We start from the raw sequence: 26435 nt of genomic DNA, 5'->3' as shown, positions 1-26435 counted from the left end.
GGTTTTGTTGATAATTGACTGTGCAAAGGGCAATTATGCGCCCAACTGACGGCAGGGATGTTCCTGTACGTTTGAAAGATTTGATAAATGTATAAAAAAAAAAATTTCCCAAAGTTCCTACTTTAAAGGTAGACGCAACAAAATAGATCTACCCGCCCAAAGATCAAAGTTTTATGTATGTTTTAAGTACACGGACTTAGCCATCATGTACCCCCACCCCCTTGACACTAAACACTAATGCATTTTCCACTGGACTCAGAAAAGTATACGAGATGGTATGTAGTTCATTTGCCTGCTTGAGTCTTATAGTTATGGTTGGCAATACTCAGAGGGAATATGTGGGGTGTTCCTCAAGTTAGACATGAAAGGTGTTTGCGTTGGGTGCCCATTATAAAGAGCGGCCCAACACAGGTGGGAGTTAACCCTGTCCATGCCAAGCTTCAGAGCCACGTATACCAAGTTCTGCCTACAAAGCCACAAGCATAAGGAATTACACCATAGTCCTGTGTTTAGTAAATAAACTGTGTAATATACAAAAAAGAAAAACATCAAAACTGCAACATCACCCCATACCGCGTCTGGATCAGAAGCAACCCCCAGTGTCCCAGTCAAGCATCAACACGCCAAAACATACAGGATCTAGGTTGATCCTCTTAACGAAGGAAACGCACAGAAAAAACTCATTTTCTTTATTGATCCATCCTTTGATTAGTGCAACATAGCAGATATCCAGCAGAAGAGGAGAGGACCCAACGTAGGAGGGTGAACGGCCTTAGCGGCGATTAATCATTCACTAATCAAATAATCTTTTCTGTAGACATGAATTTTCTCGGTGTGTTTCCTTAGGTAAGAAGATAGTTTTCCCTCCTGTAAGTTTTTGCATGTTTAGTAAATGAACCCTGTAAACTATGTCAGGTAGTAACGAGGGGAAACTCAAAGTCAGAAAAACAACAACATGGACAGTCCTCCGAAAACGCATATCTACAAACCAGGGCCAAGAATTAATGGACTTATTTAAAATATATACTAGCAAAATACTTGGTGTACAACTTAACCCGTCCTGTAAAAAGTAAACAAAAATATTACTAAAAATCCCACTGCACTCTAGATAGAATTAGCTCTCTGGGAGAGGGATAAAAAAAAAACCATGAGGGATGCTTTAATTTGAATTTTATACATTAGAAATATTTATTTTTTCCATATATTAAATAAATTGGTTTCTTGCAAAAGCTAGTAATTTTAGATTTGTACATTTGTTTTTAACCAGCAATATATACAACTTAATGGATTAAAAATACAAGAGAATCTCATTCAAATTGTAAATTAGTATACAATTTGTGTGCATACATAATATATACAATATATATATATAGAGAGAGAGAAAGTGTAATTATGGTTTATAACCAAGATTAGCCAGTTAAAAAATATATACAAAGCTCACTTTAAATTGAACAGTGCATCCTAATCCTGCAACCAATAAAAGGGTTAAAGGTCATTAGAGAAAGCCCTTTTTTTTTTTTTTAAACAGAAAAAAATATTTTCTGTGCAAAACCCCGGCCCCTTTTTATATGCCACACTGCTGCCAATAGGGAATAATGATATATATTATATGAAAGGATGTCTATTAGATTAATGTTGGTTATGAATTTAGAATATTTTATTTGCAAAGCATCTGGTGAACTAGTGACCCTCACGCTCTGTGCATATAAATGCATGTATGTGGAAACAAATAAATATATCATATACACACATACCTCATTAGGTATACACAAATGTGCATGTTAAATTACATATCAAAAAATAGAGACTTTCCCCCCCCCTATATATACACACAATATGTATAGACATACACTAATTTATATGAACAGAATCTCACATAGAAATCATTGTAGCAGAGATTACAATTTAAAGACTGATGTCTCTAATGGCATTATGATGCAAGGCTTTGTCACGGGCAACTTGCTAATAAGGTATCAAGGCTTGGACTACATGTCAGAGATAGAGACAGAGTTCCTGGTACTATTCACTAAATTCGTAGCCGAGACAGCATCTTTTAAATTGTCGCCAGCGGGATGAGGTTCCGCTCCTGGTAGAGAATACAACAGAAGTCTGTTTAAATGTAGAATGAAAACACACGGGGATCTAAACAACTTCGGGAGCATTTTGAAATCTGATGTATTCTAAACCGTGGACATCATCCCTCTTCTATACCTTCTCACTACACATATGAAGGGACACCACGCACACGTTTGTAGGGTTTTTTCCCCAGCACACTCAGTTATTCCATCTTGTTAGCAGTTGCTGTTGTGCTGATGGCAATGAAGAGCATCAAAGAAAGCGTAAGTTCAGTTTGAGAAAGTCTCCCACTAACCAAATTACCTTTCCGATGATACATCCTCAACTGAAATCACGGACACGTGTGTGATCAAGGTCCTGTGCACCCTGTAGGAAACTACTCTGGATATTCGAGAATACCCCGGCTGTGGATGGAGCTCCAAGTTGACTCAAAATGGGTCTTACGATGTAAAATGTAAATCACAGGGCAGTCATCGTTATGCTTTGTTTGGAAGCTCCTGCCAGGGGTACTTGCTATTGTAGAATTATTATTTTTTTTCTGAGTGCCTCATCAGCCACTGTCTTAGGCACAGCCTTTAACCCATTAGTGCCTGCAGGGGGGGGGGGGGGGTAAAGTTATTTTCTTGGTGACCAACAAGATAACTGAACACAGCATTATGTCAATAAAAAAAAAATAATTCACAGCTCTGGGTCTGAAATGCATAGATAGAGCAAGAAAGAAAAATTAAAAATCAATACGATTTCAGGTAAAATACTTTACAAGGAAATTTACAAACACCTATTAAATATTTACTATTGGTTTAGGAATAAAGTCGGCGAGTTCAGAATTTACTTGATGTGCACTCCCTGAATGGTGTTTGGGAAAAAAGTTAGCTTCTCAAGTGATATGAAGGTAAGTAGTTGGATCCTACAGTTGAATGAAGACAGAAGCAAACAATGCAGGGGTAGGTTGGATTTCATTAAAAAGGTTTCAGCTGTAATAATCAGCATTCTGATATTGGCTAATATAATGAAACTCCAAGTGTCTGTGTCCATACGTGGCATTATTAAAACGAAAACACAGCACCAAGCACAAAAAAAGTATTCCTTTTTTAAAGCTTATCTTGGAGGCGGTTTGAGACGTCCAAGTGAAGTGACATCACATTTCCTCCGTCCTTATCAGCTCCAGGACACAGATGCACACGGAATTGCTCACACGCTGTTTCTTAGAGATTCCTCTTAAAGACATATCTGAGAAACCATGTGTATCAAAATAAAAACAACCAGGGGCAAGAGGTTATTTCACAGCAATTTAAAAAAAGCTGCTTAATGAGCGGCCAACCAGAGAGGAGGTGATCAGATGCATCATATTCTCAGCATAGGACATGTGCATTGAAATGCTTTCATACAATTATTTTGTATGCATTACAAATGTTAACACGACCTAGCACTTTTCAGGCTTTTGTGATAATTTACTATAAAGTGGCACAGCCATTGTGAGCCATAGTAGCCTCTTCCTTTTGGCTAGAGCACTCTTAGTTGTATAAATGATAGCAGTCTTTGTATGAACAGGTTTATAACTACATGATGTGGCTATGCAAATAAAGATATTGCATTCTCGGTCTAGAAGAGTAACGTACTTGATTGATTTGATTTATACGTGGGCAGCACCTCGCAAGGCAGTATCATCATAGAACTGTAGGATCAGAAACCGAACTGAGGTAGCAAGAACACTCTACTCACTGGTTTAGAAGCAGGATAACCAATCCATGTCAATTACTGATATGCAACATTAAGCTAAAAATGTTAACAGTAACAATCGTGGATTAGTTTGGGGTCGTTGCGTCATGGATACTCTTGGCACTGTATTACCTTTAACATGGCAGCTTAAACAAGTGCAGCTCAGTGGCCATTCTGGGAGACAACGAGCAGAGCAGGTATTTAAGATGTTTTTTTAAATCATACATTGGAGGGTATTGCACTACATGTAGAAACAAGGCTGGAAGTTGGAAGGTAACTTTTTTCCCACAAACACAATGTGTGGCTGATACTCGGGGGGGGGGGGGGGGCAGTTGGGTTGATTTGGTTTGTTTTTTCCCAAATGCTTTCGTTTTGGAAACTCCCTCTCTGCGCAGTGTTGGTTGACTTGCCCAACATTTGACATAAAAAAATAGACCAGTGAAGTTGGATTCAATTTCCTTATCATTTAGGCCGCCAGCTGCAAGAAGAACTGACAACGTACTTTCGGCCCATTTGCCAGCTGCTGATAAAGCAAAGCAAACAATCATAAAATAAAGCCAAATTTGGTATTAACTGCTACGTAATGGTGATAATTTGGTAGCTGCCGTTGTCTTGCACAGGTGCTTTCGCTTCTGTAGTCGTTCTTGGCTTGGGAGGCCAGTCTGGATCCACCAAAAGCTCTTGTGCCAAATGCATGTACTTGGCTTTTGGAGTCTTCTTTTTGCAGAAACACAGCCACGACAAGAATCTTGATGCAAAATGATCATTGGCCTCCTATGGACAGAGATGAATAATTTGAGTGGAATGGAATACTATATAGACTGACACGCTTGCAGAGTATATATATTAATACATTACTGAAAGTAGACTTCCGAGCAATTATTATTCCTAAATTAGGAGATCAGCGAGTTCAGTCGCTAGGAACTTATCATGAAGCAAGGTCATGACAAACTAAAGCCCTATGACATAGCCGTACATGGATCTTGCCATGAGGCATAAAATATCTAGACAACCAATAAAAGCACATCACAAATCTACGCTTTTTTTTTTTTTTTTAACCACTAGAATACAGTACTAGAACCTTCATACTAAGGAATTGCTAATTAACATCAGCTATCATACCGTTCAGTAAATCTCCCCCATAGTTAAAACGGGTAAATGCAGTCTGATATACTTTCCTACTAGCTGCTTTCTGGCATTTATACAAAGTAGTTTTACAGAGCTTGCCTACTCTTTTTGCATTAAACATCCGTCCTGTTTCCTACTCCTGATTAAGTGATATTGTAGTCAATTCAAGAAATGGCTTTTAGATAACATTCAGTTAACATATCTACCTGCTGTGTTTCTATTTATCTGACAAATATATTTTCCCTGTACATTTCAAAATGAAGCAATATAGTTTTTGCCGTATGCACCTCCCAAGATGCTCAGCCAGCCTTGTGTATTTTTAACATGAGCTCCGGGAACCATATGGGCCCACATACTCGATCTGCCCTGGTATGGCCAACGTTCTTGAGACCGCAGCATTTATACAAGGACAGTCATTCTTGCCACAAAGGAAAAACAGGAACCTGGCACCAAGCACTTGAAGCGGCTGAGCACTGCAATAGTTTTTTGCACAGATGTTTGCAAGAGCATGCATACAAGGATGATAAAGCGCATGACACGGCATATCCGCCAACGCAAAAGATAAGGAGATCACAGGATATAAGCGGCCCAATGCATACGAACAGTGAGATTCCAACCTGTGGAGTGTGGGTGACCATGTGCTGGGACTCTCCTTGCTTGTCTCTGTTGAACACAAGCTTCCAAAGTATCATATCAAGGACGAAATTCTGCGAGACATTGTGGGTGGGTAAAATTAAAAGGACCGGTTCATCATTAGAGACATGCAAATTACGTCAATTCATTAAATCAGCTAAATAACTTGCAGAACACAATCAAGGTACTAGTATTCAAATCAAACATACCCGATACACATTTTTATCAGGACATGTGCTTAGTTGGAGATTTTAAAATTCATAATGTGGGTGTTTGCTTTTGGCATGAAACCTGGCCAGTGAAGCAGTTACATGATGATGTCATTTTACTTTTAATGGGTTTTTTTCCCCATTTAAAGGGAAGTGAAGCACACCATGAACCAAGTGGTGATCTTTTCGAGTCACCGGCACATACGCTGGAAAGGGCAGTGGGTGGGCACGGTTTATTAGCATATGGAGAATAACATAATAATATTCATGGGTGTCCCTTTAAATGCCACATAGTTTAGAAGGTGGACTGTTCAAAGTATGGTAGATTTAATTGTGCGTCACTTCATTTAGTAATAAATAGAGAATTTCAGCTTGGTGACCATTGCCCAACAACGATACAAAAATATGCAGGGGTATAATCTGGAAATATCGAAAGTTAACATTTTTAAAATCTCCAATGAGCATAGAAATTTAAGTACAAACAAAAGAGTAGAACATTTGTGATTTCATTTTTTTTTTTTTTTTTTTTTTTTTTTTAAGAAATATCTGTTGAATAAGATAATTGATAAATGTTTATATTCGTATTCACGTAATCTGCAATCTGCTGAAGAAATTGCTGATGAAATTGAACATTTAATTAATGTGTGCCCCCTTTTTACCTTAAATATTAAGGAATAGATTGAAACAAAATGTGTAATTGCAGAATTAGATATAAAAGGTTTCCTAACTCTAAGAAGTCTGAAGGAGCTAAACGCAGGTAAAAAAAAAGGCCATTAATCATTGTGATGATTCTAAAGAACAGGCCTTCTATACCAGTAAAGGGACGATGATGATGATGACAATGGGGATCACAGTTTGTTTACCGTGGTATGTACATAAACAATCATGAGACACAGGACACACGGCATGCTACATTCCGACATATTGTTCAGAAGTTAAAAGCAGCAGTATATCATTGCAGGGAATAAAAAACAAAATGCTACAGTGCATGAAGGCAAAGCGATGAGCAGCCATCCTGCCATACGATTCACACGTCTTGCTTTGCAATATGCTGCATGCCTTCTCTTCAGCAGTAAATGCAACACTTAATTCGCTAAATGATTTGTTATGAACCAGAGGCATCACAGCTACAGTGCAAAGGTGGCTGTCAAGCCAGTTCTGAAACCTAAAAAAGATGTATTCCTCCGAACACAACACTTTTTTTACAAGCATGCGTGATAATAAACACCTATTTCTAAACAAAATTCAGCAACTGTAAGTCTACAGACAAGGCTTTCCTCGGTTACACGAAGCAGAGAATAACGTTGGACCGATCAAAGAAAAAAAGATTGAGTTTCATTGAAATCTGCAAACTACGGTATCTCAACCTTTTTAAATTTGTAAATCTGTCATTCATAAAATAAAACAAGAGCATTAAATTCCACAGTCTACATATAACATTAGATGCCTACAGTACTGTTAAGAAAAAAAAACAAAAACACCTCTTAATTTCTTACCTCTACCAAGACAGACACAAGAGTGTTTGCAGCAATAACGATAAGCATGGAAATCCGCCACTGGTAAGGAACGCAGACCAACTACAAATAAGAAAGGAGTAAGAAAAGAGGTTAAGCATGAATCTCACAAGTCGTTCATATAAGACGCAAGAAACAATTGCTGCCGTTTTAATACAAATATTACATTATATATATATATATATATATATATATATATATATATATATATATATATATATATATATATATATATATATATATATATATATATATATGAGACCTCTTCATAAGGCTTCAGAACGCTGAAGAATAGCTGCCCTGGAGCACATTATGCATATGTGATTGTGGCCAACATCCTTCTGGAATGGCATTTGCCCATTTAGGACTCCCTCTGGCCCTTAGTACACCGATATGTCACTAGCTGACATCAGGATCATAACATGCAGTTTGCTTAATTAACAAGGAGTCGTGGAAGCAATACCTTTAGTATTGTTGTAATCTCTCGTCATTCTTTATTCTGTGCCTCTTAACTGTATAATGTTTACTGTCTGGGCTGTTGTCTTTTGTTATAGGAAGACAGCATTTGATTTAAACTAAACAATGACTGACAATGTGGGCTGACAATAGTATATTTAATATACTATTGTTCACCTATGTCCCATTTTAACTCTGGGCACTACAGAATCATCTAAATCCCCTGCTTTTAAAAAAATATTTCTTTCAGAGGTTGAAAAGATGCATTAGTGGTAAATATGGAAACGACTAACCAAATCGAAAAGAAAAAGCTTTGCAACCAAAAAATGAGACTACGTGCACTCACCTCAAAGAAGTTGTTAATGGAATCAATGGGATATAGCATGAAGAACAATATTAAGGCATACAGAGCCAACACTGATGTGACAAACAGATCTAAAAGAGAAATAGAAAGCGGAAACAAATTATTGGTGTATATGAGCAACATCACACCACTGACTACAATCAATTCATTCTCACCCAAGCAGTCTTGTCCCCAATCTCATCCCCACAAACCAGCGGTCATCACATGTTTTTTTGCTACTAGTATCAGATTAAAAATATGTTTTTCTGCTGCATATTAGTCATTTGTATGCAGGGCCGGCCCAAGACATAATGCCGCCTGGGGCGAAGTTTAAAATGACGCCAGCCCCCCCCCCCGGTCATTATCTACCCTTCCTCTCCCTCCCTCTTATCTACCCTACCCCCCCCTTCTTACTTCACTTACCTTCCAGCAGTCCTGCGGCGAGTCTCCCTGCTCTGCCACAGTGCGTGCTGCTTTACTGCTGAGCGCCGGAAATTACATCATATTCCGGTGCTCAGCATTACAAGCCGGCACCGAGCTAGAGGGCTCGCAGAGGAGAGAGAGGGGCGCCGAGCGGGTACTGACAACTTTGTAAGTGAAAACCACTCGGCGCCCCTCTCTCTCCTCCGATTTAAAAAAAGAAAAAAAAAAAAAAACGCTTCAAAAGTGCCGCGCTTCAGAAGTGCCGCCACTCTGTTCCATGGTAGGGCCGGCCCTGTTTGTATGTATGTTATCTTAGCCCAATCTACTACACATGCACCCCGACTCCTAATCATACTTCCGGTGGTTAACAATAGAATGGCTCACTGTTAATAACTCAGACTCTGACTAAAGTCTATGTTCAAATGGGCTTCATTAGCATAACACAATGCAGACCATAATTACAAAAAATTCTAAAATATTAATAAATCATTATTGTCAATCTTGTGAACTCCCAGTGTTAATGCCATTCTTATTTTTCACTGTGCCTCTAATGTGCTATGGATTTTGTACCTATAAATAAGCAATGCAATATAATACATGTGATGACAGACCCACATAATGTACGTTCCATTAAATTTTATTTTTATACTTGATATTAGTAAGCATTTTTTACTGAAATTAAAAGATTTGCACAATTGTTATCTCAAAACAAGTTTAAATGCATTGGGAAGGTTAAGTTCCCCTTTCACCCAAAGATACCAATTGCGTAAATCCTGCCTTTAATGTAAGGTTTGCGTTTTAAAAAAAATTAAAAATAAACTTCACTGGAACTCTATCTGTGCTGAGACCCATGGGAAAAACGTATTCAAAAAGTATTCCAAAACTCACAGTTCTTGTAGCTTGGCTGTCGAAATGGCTTTCCCTTAGAGAACACAACTGCCACAATGAGGTACTGGAACGAAGACACAAAGAACAGTGTGGTGTTCTCAAAGTTTTTGATGTTGTGTTCGTCGTGTTCGGTAGTGTTGCCAATATGAATATCAGAGGAGATGTTACAAACACTAAAGGGGGAAACATAAGTGGATGTAAGTCCTGGTGGTGTACTTACTTTCCCAAAGTATTCCACAGATAAGATGTTTTGCTAATTTAGTTGGTAACCAATCAATGATGTTTCATTTTTAACTTAATTGCCATCCAAGGTAAAAAGAAATACATAACAAAAATAGAGAAGCATACGAAATTGAATGGGAATAGCCAATTGCATTTTAACGTAACCGAGAGAAGATGGCAGGATAGGTTGAAGGAGAGCTTTGAGTACAACCTCCGATTTATTTCTTTGCAATAAGTGAGAGGGCTCAGGAAACTTCACTGAATTAAATCCAAGCTTTTCTTTGAGCAGGACGCTCAACTTGTGCTGACCTTTATAATGCAATCAATAAGAAAACTGCAACTCCCTCCCAACCACCCCTTGATACTAGACGTAGCTGAATCCAGATAGCTGATCCTCTCCGCCAGACTAGGTTCACTAAATGATGGTTTCACGCAGGAAAAATGTGTGCCATGTCATTCGGATTAGAACAGCGGTAAGATATTACATGTCGGTATTTACGTAAGGGCCTACACTTAAACCAGCTTCCATGCTGCTTACGGTTTTGACACTTTACCGATCTACATATGTCCTACCCATTTGTCCCACATATACAGAGCTATATGAAATGGTCACTTACTTGGTGCTGGGCGTCCAGACTTCGTACCATGGCTGCACTTTCACCCACATGAAAGCAACTGTCTGGAAAGCGACGCAGATGAGGATTTGAGAGAGGACAGAAAAGAGCAGTGGTCCTGAGATGAGCCCGGAGGGCGGCCTCTGTGCTACCAAATCTTTCCAGGCAGGGTTCAAGCTCACTGTGAGGGAAACGATTGTTTAGCATGGACGTCACGTGTCCATTGTTGAGACCATTACCTTTGAGGTTCTTTTTTTCTTACGATTTTGTTTTGTCTTATTTGGTCATTAATTATAAAAGCGATAAAAGAAGATATAGCACTGACTCATAAACCTTAAGCTTACAAATGATCTAATGATTGTTTACTGAGAGATATATAGGTAGCCAACAAAGCAAGAATACATAATAAGTACTAAATAAGCCAGCAGCTACTAAACATGCAGGCTGAAAGATCCAACTGGCTCATACCATCGTTTCCAGGCCTTTCCCACATTTAGCTAAAAACAGAAGAATGTGGAGTTCAGGCTGAAGGAGGAAGTAGATCGGGCCGCCAACGTGTTTGTTTTCTCAGACGCACATCAGACTGCTGAACTTAATTACGGGATGAAACACTAAGTTTTCCAAGCACACACACAGACACTTCCAAAAAGTGATTCAGAGCAAGTGAGCTTTAGGAATCACAAGGAACAGCAGGCCGTGTCAGAATAAACCCAATAATTGGGAACGATGCCGCATGCAAGTTTCTTTGGTTAATAAAGTAATTAAAAAGATACTCACTTGTAAACACTACTATTAAAATGATCGCCAGGTCAATAAACAGAAACTGGAAGTCCCCTAAATTGCTGAGGATCTGCAAGACGGAAACAAAAACAGATTTCTGAATGCAGTGAGCGCAAACACAATATCACACATTATTTCATTAAAATTAGTGAAGGGGACACGCAATTAGCTGAGCAGTTAACAAGCTGACTGCTAGCATATATATCATACTCACCGAATACAGGAGGGTAACTGTGAAGTATTGTATAATACTGTACAGAGCCATGAACTTGAACACACAGAACGAAGTGATCAAAGCAGCTCGTCCTTCCCTACAACAGGAGAACCCGAATGATAAACCACGCTGCCACTTTTACATATATATACTTTACACAATAAAAAGGTTGTTTGAAGAAGTTGATACCCTACAATGATTTATGACAAAGGAACAAGGTGATGGACAGGGGATGAAAAGCGCTGTTCCACTTATTGACATTGTCTAGTATAGTAAACAAACCAAGCCTAAATGTCCCATTTTATTCTTTCCTTTACCGATTTAATGGCTTAAAATTAACTGCTGAATGCCCAAACACTGTAAAGATTTCCCACATTCGTAATTGTTGCTGGGAACGCTTCATTTGTGAAGCAATAGCAGGCTGGTTGTTAGTTATAAATGTAATAAATTCAGCCGAGCAGGTGGAACAGCAACTTTAAAATGCTGCCAACATTTCAGCTGATGGAGAGCAACTTCAGAGTCCTAATTCTCAGCCAGCGTAACCTCAATCCAGCAGGCATAAGAGTAATCTGGGAGCCGCGCCGCCAACACCAGGGTTCCTAATAAAGGACTTGGTTGGAAGTTCACAGACTCCAGAGTCTCTTCATTAGATTAGCAGTAAACAACTCTGTTGCTTTCAGGCAATACAGCATTGAAATACACAGGCATCTTATGGGACATCTGTGTCGCATTAAAAGGCTGGAGATGAATGCAGATTTCTAGATATGAAGCTTTATACCACACTTTTAGTAATTTTAATATTATTCTTTTGGTCATCATTTGATGTTATTTTTACTCATTTTAATAGCCCTCAAGGCATAACTTTTAATTTAGCATAAAGTGGAAGGCTTGGCAGACGGCTCTCTGCTATCGGCTCTGATTATTTCAGGCAGACATTATAAATCTGTAACAAAATCAACTGAATAACAGAAAAGAGGCCCAGACTGACACGAGTTCAACCGATTTATGAGTGTAAGAAGCAGCCTGTAGCTGTTTAAAGCTATTAAACATTAGAAGCATGGTTACTAAAACATATTTCCCTTCAAAGAGAACTGCCCCACTCTGCAGATTCCAGATTTAGGAACATGTCATTGTTGTCCCTGTTCAATACGAAAGCGATGGAAGTATACAGTACCGGATAAGGTTGGGGACGCAAGAAATGCTGGGAGTCCTGGAGGTGAAAGGAGAGGCAACAGATGCTTCCAGTTCAGACAGTGATATCCCTCCATGGGCTCTCTTCAGTGCCTACCAAGAGATACATTATCAAATGAATAACACCGATGCCCTCCTAACATTCGGACACCGCCGAACTTGGACGCAAACACAGAAAAAGAGAAAAACACTCAATGAATGCATACACAAAACATATGCTTTACTAGTTCAAAATGGCAAAAGCTTCAAAAATCTGGCTACTTTACTAAATAGGCAAAAGAAACAAACTTACTCCACAATCGTTTGCTCCATCGCCACACATGCCAACATAATAGCTGTAAAACAGAATAAGAGGCTAGTGAGGCTGTGTAGTGACCAACAGTTAAAATAATATGAAAATACACAATATTTAACATTCTCCTGCATCTGCATTTTAAGATTCCGTATCTAAGTATAATATCACATAATGATATAAAGGGATGGATATGGATCTTTCACATCAGTACAATCCGGTATCCACCTTTGAAAACAAAAAGATTTTTTTTTTTTTTTTTATACAAAAATACTAAACACAGAGAAAGGCCCTAAAAATGTTGGCACTCTAATCATCACAAGTAATAAGAGGTGATACAAAAGCACATTGGAGAGATGTGTGTGCATGTGTGTTTTATTTAAAGGGTCATTCTTATCGGTTGAACTTAAAAATATAATGAAAAGGTACAAAATGCTTTAATTTGTTAATGACTGAATCACTGAATCCTACTCACTCTACATTCTGCAATTCTTCCACCAGCTGCGTCTTTTGATCAGGAGCCATGCGCGCAAATACCGTGCCGTGTAACACCAGCTATAAGAAGAGTATAAAGGTTTACAATATTTCAGAGAGCAACTTAAGAAAAAAAATGTACGGTGAAGGGACACATTACCTTTGGAACAAGATCCTGGAAATGCTCCAGAATAACTGCAAATGATTTGCCATTCATTGCAAAGTGATAATCGATCATCTGATTATCTTCCAGACTGTCATTTACCACCTTAACTGGGATACCCTGGGAAGAAAAAACAAGAAAGATATTCATATCAAACATTCGCCATGGACCTGGGGGGCACAAAGCAAGCTCCTAAGCCCATGCCAAAAAGTCGGGACGTCCAACTAAAGACCACCAGCTACTGATTGACTAAAGCATTATACTGGAGAGACGACTCAGGAATTTGCAATTAGCATTAGTGCAAGAAGAATTGTTCCCCTTTGGTTATGAATCCCCCCCCGTGTCAAAATGCAGGACCCATCAATGTATGATGTAGTTTACAGCAAACAACTGAATGAGCACGAGGCAAATCTGTACATATAGGAACGAATTGAATTGTTTAATATGACTGAATAATCAATAACTTATACTATTAACTATAACTTAGAATAACTAAACTACTGAAATATTTGATACATGCAACTCTAAAGGTGTACATAACAATTAAGTGACTAATGGCTTCAGTGTACACGTTTGAAGACAGCTACTCAATCCGTCTGATCTGTCTATGATCTGAAGAATCAGTAAGAAAAACAAATAAAACTCTAAGCCTTGAGGACACATCTACGAAACGGTGAAAGAAACTTATATCATAGAAATTGAAAGCAGGCATAAAAGTATTTCTATCGTTTGGATTAACTACTGACACAAGGCAGTAGATTAAGGATTTCGGTTCTGCTTGATGTATGCCTCTGCACTTCGTCTTACCTCTGAATTGATGGCATTCAAGTTGCTTCTTGGCATGCTGTCTGCATACAGCCAGGTGATCTTAGCCGTCTGGCCATCCTTGGGAGGTAGTGCTTCGGCTACAATGACTTTATCTTGAGGTAGAATCATCCCACAGTCTCGGGCAACAGAAATCGCGGTTAGCATGTTGTCTCCTGTAGCACGACACACACAACAAACAAATATGGAAGCTACTGCTGAGGTCGCACTGGTTTAAAAAATAAAAGCAATAAAAATGTAGTTTTCTTACCAGTGACCATGACCATTCGTATGTTGGCTTTGCGCAGGTCTTCTAGAACGGCCGGTGTTTCTTGTTTCAACTTGTTTTGCATAATAATTAAACCCAGGAACGTCATGTTATTTTCAATGGCGTCCCTGAAATAAAAAAATACAAAAATACATCAAACTTTAAACCAAGCTTACCACTAGTGATATGATGACTAGTGATATATTTGGTAGATTGCACAGACATGACTTTACTTTGGGCTTGTTATAAGCACTACCATTCTTGCAATTGTCACTTAATGCCTAGCCCATGCATGTTTAGATCCCCTCACTGTTTTAGCATGTACCCCATTTATCTAGCGCCCCCTAAAGGGCTTCTCAGGACCAACATCGGTATGAAAGCACTCTTCATACCTACTAATGTTTTGGACTTTATGCCATGCAATTTTGGACTCCAGCCTCCGGTGTGCAAGTGCAATGACGCGATATCCCTGCTTTGTGTACTCTTCTAGAACGCTGGCAAAATCAGACGGAACTGCAACGGAAAGGAGTGCCTTAAGTTAAAACATGTAAAGACTTTTTTTGTCTCCCTTAAGACAAAATGCACAGAAACACACATACATATATATATATATATATATATATATATATATATACATACACACACACACACACACACATATACATACATATATATACACACATATATATACATACATATATACATACACACACACATATATATATATATATATATATATATATGTGTGTGTATGTATATATGTATGTATATATATGTGTGTGTATATATGTGTATATATATATATATATGTATGTGTGTATATATATGTATGTGTGTGTGTGTGTGTGTATATATATATATATATATATATATGATAGACACCCATATTTTTCCCACGTGTACAATAAAGGAGATGTACCGCCTCTGATCAGTACTTCCTACCATATCAGTGAAAGGGCTGGCTGTGTATATGGTTTATTTATCTGGACATTTTACATTTCATTCCATGAAATAAAGAAGCCTCGCTCCTCACCTGTATCTTTTTTACAGAGACTAGCCACCACTTCCGGGGCCCCTTTCACATACGCATCCATCCGCTTTTCCCCCAGGACTCTAGCAACCACAGCCATGCGCTGTAGCGCTGAAGAAAATGGAAACTGACGCACAATTCCGATTTCATAAGTAGTCTGCAGAATTCAGAAAAAAGAAATCAAAGCAACGCCTTATATATGGACAGCCTGTAAACGTATACTGAGATCAGAATGTATTGTTGGTTAATCACAAAGTTTGGGGTTTACGTAGCGATTCATACATAAAAACGTATACGTATTAAGCGGTTGTTTCTTGTACTGCAATGAAGAGCGCCAAACAAGAAGGGACTATTCTTCAAACATCATGACATGCAGCATCCTTAAATAAACCGTGTGATTAGCTCACTCTCAGAAAATGCACAAGATGTCACTGGCCCATGAATTCAACGATGTGGTTTGGGAATTATACAGTGTGGGCTACCGCCGGAACAGGGAAAGGCAGAAGACGTCGCTGCTTCCAAAGACGAATGCTTTTACCATTAGATCACCACTGTTTCCCACCAAACCACACAATCCGCTTTCTGAACGCTGAAGTTTCTCTGTAATAGCACTAAAGTAAGGCCGGGACTGGTCGAGAGCCCAAAAATCATTGTAAGCAACACTTGCGATCACTACAACGCAACACCTTGGTGTACCGGAGCAGCGATGTAACGGCCCAGCACACGGATGCGGCCTACGCTGGATGCAGATGTTATGATGGGATGATCCATTGGGATTTATGCTGCAGCTTTATCAGTTATTTTAGGTCTGGGCAGCCTCATGGACGGAACAGCTGCAGCCTTTCACACACGCCAACAGCAAAACAATCATTCGGACCCAGGACAGAAATACAACACGAGCAACACCACAAGACATCTGCTGGCCAGAGTAGGCATTTCATCCGTAGACACACAATGTAGAATGGAAAATACCTTTTTTACAAAAGATCAGGATGAGAGACTATTTTAAGGGAGGGAAACGTGGAAAATGTGGCCTCGGCAACCATGTTACTGAATGGACAATTCTACTTCCTACAGCTATGAGGTCACTTTCTTACACAAATCCTCCATTGTGTTTTCAATCAACACACAGCTTTTAGTGGCAACGTTCTAAACGGCGGCTTCTTCCAGGGAGTAATAATTTAGTAATATTAAAAATATCAGACACACCATGGGCCCAGATAACAGACAACAGAAATCTTTCGAGTGATACTTACCGGAATCTCAAATAGTTCCTGCGGAATGGAAAAAAGCATATAATGAGCATAATCATCACACAAACTATGGGTAACACTTAATGTGTATTGTAGAACATGAATTACCGTTCTATACATATGTAGAAACAGTTCCCAAGTGTCGCACAAACCACTGAAGCCCCTCATCCGAGGATGTGAGAAAGGGTCAAAGATTTAAAGCAGCTTTTGTTGTAAATATTTGATTTAAAAGTGAATTTACTTAAGCAATTTAGTGGCAAAAACAAGTTACAGCTCCCGCACCAAACTCATTTCTATCAAAAGCTAGGGAATACGTTAATGGCAAGGACTAAATTAACGGGGAGAAATAATAATGCAAACCCTGACAACAGGAAGTAAAGCTCTGATGAAGCAAATATAATGCCAGATTAAATCCATAAAGTCAAAAATATGAAATTTGGCAAATTAATAGATCTACACTCCAAGATGCAGGCATAATATGTACTATAGGGCTATAAATACAAACACAGCATGCAGAGGCAATTATGTTTTACTAAGGCAATGTCCAAAGTGTTCCTTGAATGCCATTTTTGATAGTTAAGCAGGGAAACAAGACAGTGGCGATAACAAATTATTTTATTTGAGTAATAAAATCATGTAGCAAAGCTTCAGCAGAGCTGTCCTCAGCTGACACTATATTAATGTAACAGTTTACACAAGCCAAAAAAAAAAAAAAGTGAGGTTACAGAATACATCTGAAAAAAGTCAGTAGTTTGCAGATGCACATTTATGAACTATTTACAAATAGAAATACATAAACACTGTGTCTACATTTTAAATCATTTTTGTATAAAGCCTTCTGCAAATGTGTGACGGGCGCACGTGTTCCTCAACGACGCGACGCATTCACTAGACCCGGCAGCACAGGGAAAGCAAGGTACGTGTGTTAACTATCCGGCACAAAACGTGCACATAGGAGTTTCACTCAACTAAGTTAAAAGAGGGAAGGGGGGCTACAGGTTATGGAAACAAACAGACAAAAAAATATCAGGGCTTATGTACTTTAAATGGGCATTTATGTGTTAACACAGTCATATGCATGGGATAGACATAAAGCTATTCGGAATCTAAGAGATGATCAAGGCCTGAAACGTTTGAGTCTTTATATCAGGAAAACGGGCAGATTAGACGGACCACATGGTTCTATGTTTTTATGTTTCTGGGTAAACTCTGGGATGTGAAGACCTTGGGTTAATCGTTACTACTCGTTACCCCATGAGCAACTTGTTGACTTTACACTGTCGAAACATTTGTGAAGTTTGATTATTTTATCCTCTGCTAATAGCTATGGGCGCATATTCTTGTATACACATTTTACATAAACCGTGTGAATTAAAAGACGTACCATTTCCTGACTGTCCGCAGGCTTGTGCTCCGTTGGAGGTTGTTTGGGGGGTTGGACAACGGTTGGCATTATCCTGTTGTGAAGTGCAGTCTCCTCTTCAGTGGCCTCATCAAGAATCTACACAGAAGAATGTAGAAAGAAGACACTTCTTATAATCATATTTCGGAACTGGCACATCTCATTCCGTACTAATGCCCAGATAGGGGCTGTAAGTGGCATATGAATGTGTCGGTGCAATGGCTTCAATGCAAGAGATTTTACATGTTCAAACTAGTTATTTAATATAGCAGGATCATATTCCAGAGCGCTGGAAAATGTGTGATGGCAGTCCCAGCAGAGTTTTGGGTGGTTGGCTAATGCTCAGAAGCAATATACACAGATCAGCCATAACATTATGACCACTGACAGGTGAAGTGAATCACACTGATAATCTTGCTATAAGGGCACCTGTCAGTGGGTGGGATATATTAGGCAGCAAGTGATCATTTCGTCCTCAAAGTTGACAAGCACCAAATCGTGATGGCTAGATGACTGGGTCAGAGCATCTCCAAAACGGCAGTTCTTGTGGGGTGCTCCCTGTCTGCAGTGGCCAGTACCTATCAAAAGTGGTTCAAGGAAGGAAAAGCGGTGAACTGGTGACTGAGTCATAGACGGCCAAGGCTCAGTGATGCATGTGGGGGCAAAGACTGGCCCGTGTGGTCAAATCCAACAGACTAGCTACTGCAGCTCAAATTGCTGAAAAAGGTTAATGCTGGTTTTGATAGAAAGGTGTCAGAACACACCATGCATCACAGTTTGTTGCCTATGGGGCTGCGTAGCCACAGACCAGTCAGGTTGCCCATGCTGACCCATGTCCACTGCAGACAGCGCCAAACAATGGGCACGTGAGTGTAAGAACTGGATAACGGAGCAATTGAAGAAGGTGGCCTGGTCTGATGAATCACGTTTTCTTTTATATCACATGGATGGCCGGGTGTGTGCGCCGCTAACCTAGAGAACACACGGCACCAGGATGCATCCAATGGAGGCCTCACCTCACAACTTACAAGACTTACAAGATCTGCTGCTAATGTTTTGGTGCCAGATACCACAGCACACCTTCAGAGGTCTAGTGGAGTCAATGCCTTGACAGGTCAAGTTTTGGTAGAAAAAAGGGGACCTACATAATATTAGGCAGGTGGTCATAATGTTATGGCTGATAAGTGTGTATCTACTCTAACAGCGATCACCCTCTGCTGGACAGAAATGAGGTTACAGATCACAAGCAATGTTCAAGCAGAGCAAAGACCCGACTGAAGAATAGGCTATGTGTAGAAATTAGGAACAATCCCCCCCCCCCCCCAAAAAAAAAATCTTAAGGGTACATCCACTGATTTTAACATGAGAGTAGAGTAGGTAGGAATGAGCCATGGGATGTATCCAGACCGGGCTGAGAGGTTGATGCATTAATACAGTAAGTAATCTGGCTAATGAAGTGAAAACATTTTTGGAGAGAGAGACAGAGAAAAGATGGGTTCCCCTCAGCACCTGCGAATATAAGTGCGTGGTATAATTAACACTTTAACTGAACACTCAAATCCTACCTACAAATCACTCTGAAACATTGCCTCATTCATTTGGCTGAAACATATGTCATGTGATAAGTGGTTAAAAGAAAGCTTCTTAACCGTTATTGGGTACTGTACTGTTTTTTTGTGATGAAACCTTTAGAAGAAACAAACTTACTGATCTCATAAGGCTTATTTGCTAGAGAGGACAATTAGTTTTTTCTACATACATACATTTCCAAAAAATAGTAATTTAAAAGTCATAAGAAAATGGTGCCACTTACCCATCCTATGGCTTCAAACATTTTAAGATCAAGAGGGTCACCTGAAAGAACTCCATCAATTTTTGTTAGTGAATGGCACGTTGCCATACAAGCAACAAACTGAGACTTGACCAAGGCCTCGCTGCAAGCTTTATCTTCTGGCAAAAGGAACCTAAGACAGGATGTCAAACATTGGTGATGAGGTATAAAAAACAGATGCAATTATACTTCATAATGTTTGCGATTCCCATGCACCAACATGCAACCTCTTGACAATAATTTTCAGTATCAGTCAAGATCCAACAAGCAAACGCCTTGTGCATTCCAATGTGCGACTGCAAACAGTGGTATCATACACTCGGATTATTTTTATTAGAATGAAAAGTAATTCGAGCTAAGCTTTTGAACGCAAACTTGCAGGGACCTCTTTTACCGGCCCACAAAAGCACTTTACGAATTTTGGAACAAAAACGGCAAATATTTGGCCATTTGGCATATAAAGGCAACGTGAGAGATACAGACGAGACCCAAGCCTATATACAACAGCCTCGATAGTAGATCACTTTAGGGAATTCTAGTTCCCTTTACAATTTGGGGGTGCGGCAGTCGGTGGGGATGGAGGTAAGAATTAGAGATTGCCATCAATTCCTCTACAGGTCCCTTTTCAATTTGGGGGTGCAGAGGTCAGTGGGGGCAGAGGGCACAAGATCAAGAGGTAAGAGTGCTTATCTTGAATGCTTTGTACGCTGTGGCCAATCTTGGTGAACAGACTCAGATCTTTGTTCCAGGCCATGTGGCCAAAGACAACAACATGACAGAACTTCTCAATATTATTCAAAGGGCAAGACAGACCACACAGCAGACGGTCCTCCTCTCCACTTTTTCGTCAGACTTGTTGGTTAGGCTTTATGGGGAGGACCCAGAGAGGTGGAAACCGGGTGGAGGTTGGCTACAAACCGGTCCCTGATTTGACCAATGCTCACTGTGTGCATATATTTCTCTGCTCACTATCTCCTTCTCCCTCATCCTCTTGCTTTTTTGCCCCCTTGCTAAGTACTTTATAGGAGACTGAATTTGCGGTTTACGCTACAAGTACCTCACTTTTGATGTTTTTTGGTTTTGTTACTAGGTTTTTATGCCTTAACATGTGATGCCCTGTATCTCTAACACATGGTGTTTTGCTGTTCTGACATCCGTGCCTGTTTTGGGTTCCACTTAGGGCCTTGGATTTGATGTATCTTACATTTTGGTTTACGTTGAGTTGTATAATCTTGGATCAATATTGTATTAAAATAAAAAGATTTGAAGAAAAAAAAATGGAAACGGTATAGGGCCGTAAATATACTGAGGTTTATGTATTTGGTTGGCACGGTGTACAGCCCAAACCGGCTGCTTCTGAAGTCTGTTCCTGTTATTTTTATATGAACGCAGCATTTTAAATATCATCAGTTGAGTCTAATCTAAAGTTTTAAATGAGAGTATGGAAGATAAAGCCCAAATGATTGGGAAAAGTTAGAATAACTAAGAAGTTTTAATTTAAGCATGTTGGTCAGGGAAAACCATTCCCTAATATTATATTTAATATAAAGTTTACTTACTGAGAATTCTCTGCTCTTTGAATTCCCCAGAGGTCTAGTCCATCTTCAGTGAGAGTACCTGTCTGATGAAGGGAAAGAACAAGCACAGAGTATTACTCACTTGACTTGCTAGCACGTCGCTTGTGACATTTCAAAACAGACTACTGGATTTCGGCAGTGCAACTCTGTCTGAGCATTGTATTACTCTAGTCCATGTCTTTTAAGTCAGCCACTCAAATGAGGAAAGAAAAAAATATTATACATATATCCACAAAGACATACTCACACATAAAATTGTCATCTATAAATGTACCTTGTCAAAGCAGATGAGGTTCAGTTGTCCACAGATATTTATCCTCTGGGGACTGATACAGAAGATGCCGAGTTTCCTTAACCGCCTCTGTGCATACACAATCCCAGCAGTCATGGCAGCAGGAAGGGCAGGAGGTACCGTGATGGTTATGATGTCAAGTGATTCAATAACAATAATGCCAGCTGGGACCTGGAGGCACAGAATATTACAAAAAACAAAGAATATTATACTGTCAGATCCTAAGGCATAGCACAAAGCACAATGGGAGTTATATGTCCTGATGCAGACTGATAAAAGTGAATCACATTTTAGGCCATCAATGTTGAGTAAAATAAATAATGTCAACGCATTACAAAGAGCCTAAAAATAACTGAACCCCACATTATTATATGTAAATACACTAAACAGAAACATACTTAATGTATGACAAGATTTATTGTAATGGACTATAAAAAAAAAACGGCAATTCTAATAATAGTCGGTCCTTTTCTACTCAAGAGAAAATCATTGATTTAGATTGGTTTCCAACATGTAGGTTTCATCGCACAAATAACTCATAACTGATGTGCGTGCCAATTTTTTTTTTCTGTGGCACTGAAGCAGATATGTGAAAATGTCATTTTCTATTGCATATTGGAGCCCATTTCTCAGACTCCAATGCATTTTACTGCATGCATTCTTTAGTTATTGGAGTTATTTAACGCCTCCCTCGGCTGCCTCTACCAAAACAAAGAATCATTAACGGTGTACACTTTTTTTGCATATGCTCAGTAGCACTACCATTGAAGTCACAGAAGCAGCAACCAATCACATTTCTCTGGGCAGCGCACATCTGTCTGCTGTTTCTCCCATTGGCTAGAATGAGTTATACTAAGGTATTCTTCCAGTTTTTGGAAGAGAGGCAGAAAATGCACATCATTATGCATTCAACATGAATTTCAAATTTAAAGCATTAAGTAATTGATGGATCAACTTTAGAAATGATTAATATTTGTTTAGTCGAAAACATGAGCGTTATGATGTATTATGTGCAAATTGTGTAATCCAGCTTTAAAGCAAAGGTTTACAGTAATGAGTAGCAAATAAATACAAGAAACACAAACCTTGTTTAAAATGCTGTTTACAACGGTGTAAAGGAAGCCAATTCCAGCCACAGCTACAAGACATAGCAGAAACAGGTAGGCATCTCTGTAAAGTTTGAAGTCAGTTGGTTTTGGATACAGTATTGAACGTATAAGCTGTCCTTTAGAAGTGCTGAATCCTAAAGAAGTAACAAAAAAATAAATAAAACCTCCACAATTACACTGTAAGCTTTTCATGGTGGAGACCTCCTATATATTGGATGTAAAACCTTGTATTTGTACAAAACAAACCTTGGGACGTCTACTGCACTTAAAGATAAAGTTTAAGGCGGATATATTTATTATTCCAATATGAAGTCTCATTTGGACTGTCGCGTCCAAGGTTATTTTTGCAGGGTACCATGAAATTTATAGTACTGTGGTGAATCTGTCATTGGTTAACATTCTAACAGGCATTAATACAATCCGGATAGCTATCTGAATGGATTAATAGGTACTTTACCTGTCCGAACAATTATGGCTTTGACAGGTTCTCCAGCATAGAATCTGGTCTGGATGACATTGGTCCCACAAAATAAAGTGTGGCGCTTGTGCGTTTCTGTGCTGTAGATCTCATTATCTGGCCCTCTGGAATCCGTTGAAGGATCTGGCAAATTTGTCTTTGTTACTGGAACACTTTCACCTTCAAAAATAAAAATGCACTTTTGTGTTATGTAAAACAAAAAATAAAAGCATGCTGTCCGAGGATACCACCTAACTGCGCACTATGATCTATGAATTAACATCAGGCATGTTTGTATGCTTAAGTATATAGGTTAAATATGAATATATCTCACTGATCGCTCACATACTAACAAAGGTATTTAGAATTCAAAGATTAGAGCTAAATGCATGAGGCTCCTACAAGGTTAGTGTGGACATATTCATAAATACAGGCTGTATTTTTATTTTACTGTTAGATACATGTGCTTATAACATAAGCAGATGATTGCTCACACAAAACATGCCCAAAACACAGTCTGCAACTTAGCTGAAGATGCAGCCTGAGTAATACACAGGAACGAGTAGCATATCAGAGCTTTTATAGCAACGTATAGGTGTCAAATTCTCTATTTTCTATGCAGCATAGACTAAATGCTTGTAATGGGAGAAGCGTTCCTCTAAATGTTGTGCGGAGTTCACATTACCTGTTAACATGCTCTCATTTACAATGCAGGTTCCACTGATCAATACAGCATCACATGGCATGATGGTCCCATTGGGTGGTATAACCATGATGTCTCCAGGCACCAGGTCAGTAGATAATATTTCCTCTGGTTCTGAATGAGAAAGCGTGCACAAACCTTATCAGCAAAATAAGAGTCGAGCATTTACAAACAGATATCTAAGATATATCTAAGGCCTTGTCCCTTCCGCATTGTCTTTGTGGCATCCCCACAGAACTCTCAATATTCAAAATCAAAGTGACAGATATTGTCTTTGCAATTAATTATATTTAATAATAAAACACTGCTAGAAATGAAGTAGTATATTTTCCCAGTGGTTCTAGACAGTAGTGGGACTCAAGCCACCACCCCTCCCTCCATGGTTTAAGCAACTGCGTTAAATGACGGACATCATAAACAATCTGGAAACTGGCATTAAAGCAAGAAAGGCATTGTTTACCTTCACTTCCTCGGCACACAGAAACTCTGACAATACTGTGAGCTGCAACCATGTCATGTAACATTATATATTGCTGAAAAGACAAAGGCGAGAAGCCGTGACACAGCAGAACATCACTTTTGTCATGTTATTTTAATAAATGCCTGACTCTTTCCAAGGGGATTGTAGTCAAGAATCAAAACAAGCAGGCAAATATAAATGTTTAAACATACGTATTGACGGAGCTTAAAACCTGGCCATAGATATCTTTCAGATCTCATCTTAGGGACCGTTGTGTATTTTGGAGAAGGACGAGCTCTATATGATTAGACAATAAGGACTACCAGTAACATGCATACTATGCCACATTTACATTCAACAATTTAATAATATATTAAGCTCTTCTATGATGATATAGAATCCTGCAGGGCTGCACCAACTAAACATGCCACCAGCAGACACAATTTGCGCACAAAAAAGTCCACAATGCGTTAAAATTTCACATGAAAGTATTATTTATATAAATATGCCGTGACAAACCGGAAAATTTTTTTTTAGAAAATGCAAACTTGGAGTATTACACAAAATCTAAAGGACTTGCGCTGGAGAAACAGACAGAGAAAGAGGTAAGTTTACCATACTTGCCTTTTTAATAGTGTACAGAGAACTAATAATGGATATAACGGACATTAACACAATCGCTGATGCATAGTAGTAATATTCATCTGTGCTCCACAAGATAACGCTGAACAGTTGAAAAATGTAAAAAGGATTGAGAACCTATAAAAAAAAATAAAAAAAAATACATGAAATATCACGACTTGATCAAGGCACAATCTTTTACTTTATCCTTTTTAAACAAAATCAAAAGTTGCAGTTAATAACATTATCTCCATGTAATTCACAGACTGCTTATGTTTCTGGTTATTAACCCATCTGACCTCGTGCCACCTTCTGCTGTACTTATCCACAGCCCAACACACACACACGAAGCACACCATATGTAGCCAGACCAAACAGACGTTCTAGTAAAGCCCCATGTTGTACTTACCTCTTTAACCAGAAGCTTCATAACAGAAGGCACTTTAACAGTAATGTCATTTATTCCATAAAACAGTTTCCTAAAAGAGAAAAAAAAAGCAATCTTAATTCTTAAAGTAGAGGTAATTTTCTATCAGAGTTCCACCTCCCTACACCATATGCAGCACATTAGGTTTTCAGTAGGGTACCAAGCAACGTGTAGATTAACCTGATGTCAGAAGCGGCGTACACGAAATAACAGTATCATCACAAATACACACGTTTTTTCTTTGTTTTTGCAACAATACGTGGTTGGCATAAGGTCATTTGCTGACAATTTGCAAAATGCAAAACAAGTGTGATGCAGGTAGCGCCATGTTCTGATCTCCAAGAGGCTTCCAGGTCACAAGCTTCTCAAATAACAGAGTATCACGGACAGGTGAGTATCCACGTGAAGAATAGAAATACATTATATTGTTGGAAACATCAATTTAAAAAGACATACAAGTGTGGTGGAAGTTACCCTTTAAGGTTAAACTGTTTTATGGAAACTTTAGGAGCCGTTCTAACTGATTAATCTGTATTGTGTTAAAACAAACCTGCCTACACAACTTTGAGCAAGGGAACATATTATCAGAGCTTGTTTTGATTATAGAGCATTTGTAAGCAGATCTGTATAATAACAGCGGCGAGAATGCATCAGGCCTCGGAGGCCTATCGGTGGTGATCACACAGAAATACGTTCTAAATGATGTCAATCAATGGAATTTACAATAGCCGTTTCACTATTATTTCACTAATACTCTTAACTGTCCCACATTAACAGCTAATCACATTTTCATTTCTCATAAACAGACCTTCCTGGTAGCATCTAGAGAGCGCCTACCGGCTGACGAGTACACATTGTGTAC

At 38.9% G+C, this 26435-nt stretch overlaps 1 protein-coding gene across 4 annotated transcripts in view; it reads right to left on the bottom strand.

Moving 5' to 3' along the window:
* Positions 1 to 4371: 4371 nt before the first annotated feature.
* ATP13A3 (ATPase 13A3) overlaps positions 4372 to 26435 on the bottom strand; it is a 31454-nt gene continuing 9390 nt past the window's right edge. For 2 of the 4 annotated variants that reach the window (XM_089498472.1, XM_089498473.1), the window contains 27 exons: positions 25556 to 25625; positions 25150 to 25284; positions 24526 to 24598; positions 24048 to 24179; positions 23363 to 23542; positions 22882 to 23039; positions 21779 to 21967; positions 21487 to 21548; positions 19910 to 20060; positions 18079 to 18195; positions 16698 to 16715; positions 15445 to 15598; positions 14804 to 14924; positions 14415 to 14539; positions 14147 to 14319; positions 13337 to 13459; positions 13178 to 13257; positions 12703 to 12745; positions 12394 to 12503; positions 11220 to 11316; positions 11003 to 11075; positions 10229 to 10406; positions 9390 to 9562; positions 8082 to 8170; positions 7262 to 7342; positions 5541 to 5630; positions 4372 to 4569 (listed from right to left, as the gene is read on the bottom strand). In XM_089498472.1, coding sequence (XP_089354598.1) covers positions 4372 to 4569; positions 5541 to 5630; positions 7262 to 7342; positions 8082 to 8170; positions 9390 to 9562; positions 10229 to 10406; positions 11003 to 11075; positions 11220 to 11316; positions 12394 to 12503; positions 12703 to 12745; positions 13178 to 13257; positions 13337 to 13459; positions 14147 to 14319; positions 14415 to 14539; positions 14804 to 14924; positions 15445 to 15598; positions 16698 to 16715; positions 18079 to 18195; positions 19910 to 20060; positions 21487 to 21548; positions 21779 to 21967; positions 22882 to 23039; positions 23363 to 23542; positions 24048 to 24179; positions 24526 to 24598; positions 25150 to 25284; positions 25556 to 25625 — 3193 coding nt within the window. Of the gene's footprint in view, positions 4570 to 5380; positions 5397 to 5526; positions 5631 to 7261; positions 7343 to 8081; positions 8171 to 9389; positions 9563 to 10228; positions 10407 to 11002; positions 11076 to 11219; positions 11317 to 12393; positions 12504 to 12702; positions 12746 to 13177; positions 13258 to 13336; positions 13460 to 14146; positions 14320 to 14414; positions 14540 to 14803; positions 14925 to 15444; positions 15599 to 16697; positions 16716 to 18078; positions 18196 to 19909; positions 20061 to 21486; positions 21549 to 21778; positions 21968 to 22881; positions 23040 to 23362; positions 23543 to 24047; positions 24180 to 24525; positions 24599 to 25149; positions 25285 to 25555; positions 25626 to 26435 lie in introns of all 4 variants that reach the window. The other 2 variants (XM_089498471.1, XM_089498474.1) reach the window with 2 other exon arrangements.

The sequence above is a fragment of the Sceloporus occidentalis genome, unplaced genomic scaffold (assembly GCF_023333645.1).
Source record: "Sceloporus occidentalis isolate IW3139 unplaced genomic scaffold, rSceOcc1.0.p SCAF_121, whole genome shotgun sequence".
NCBI lineage: Eukaryota > Metazoa > Chordata > Lepidosauria > Squamata > Phrynosomatidae > Sceloporus > Sceloporus occidentalis.
This window is presented reverse-complemented; position numbering and strand designations above follow the sequence as displayed.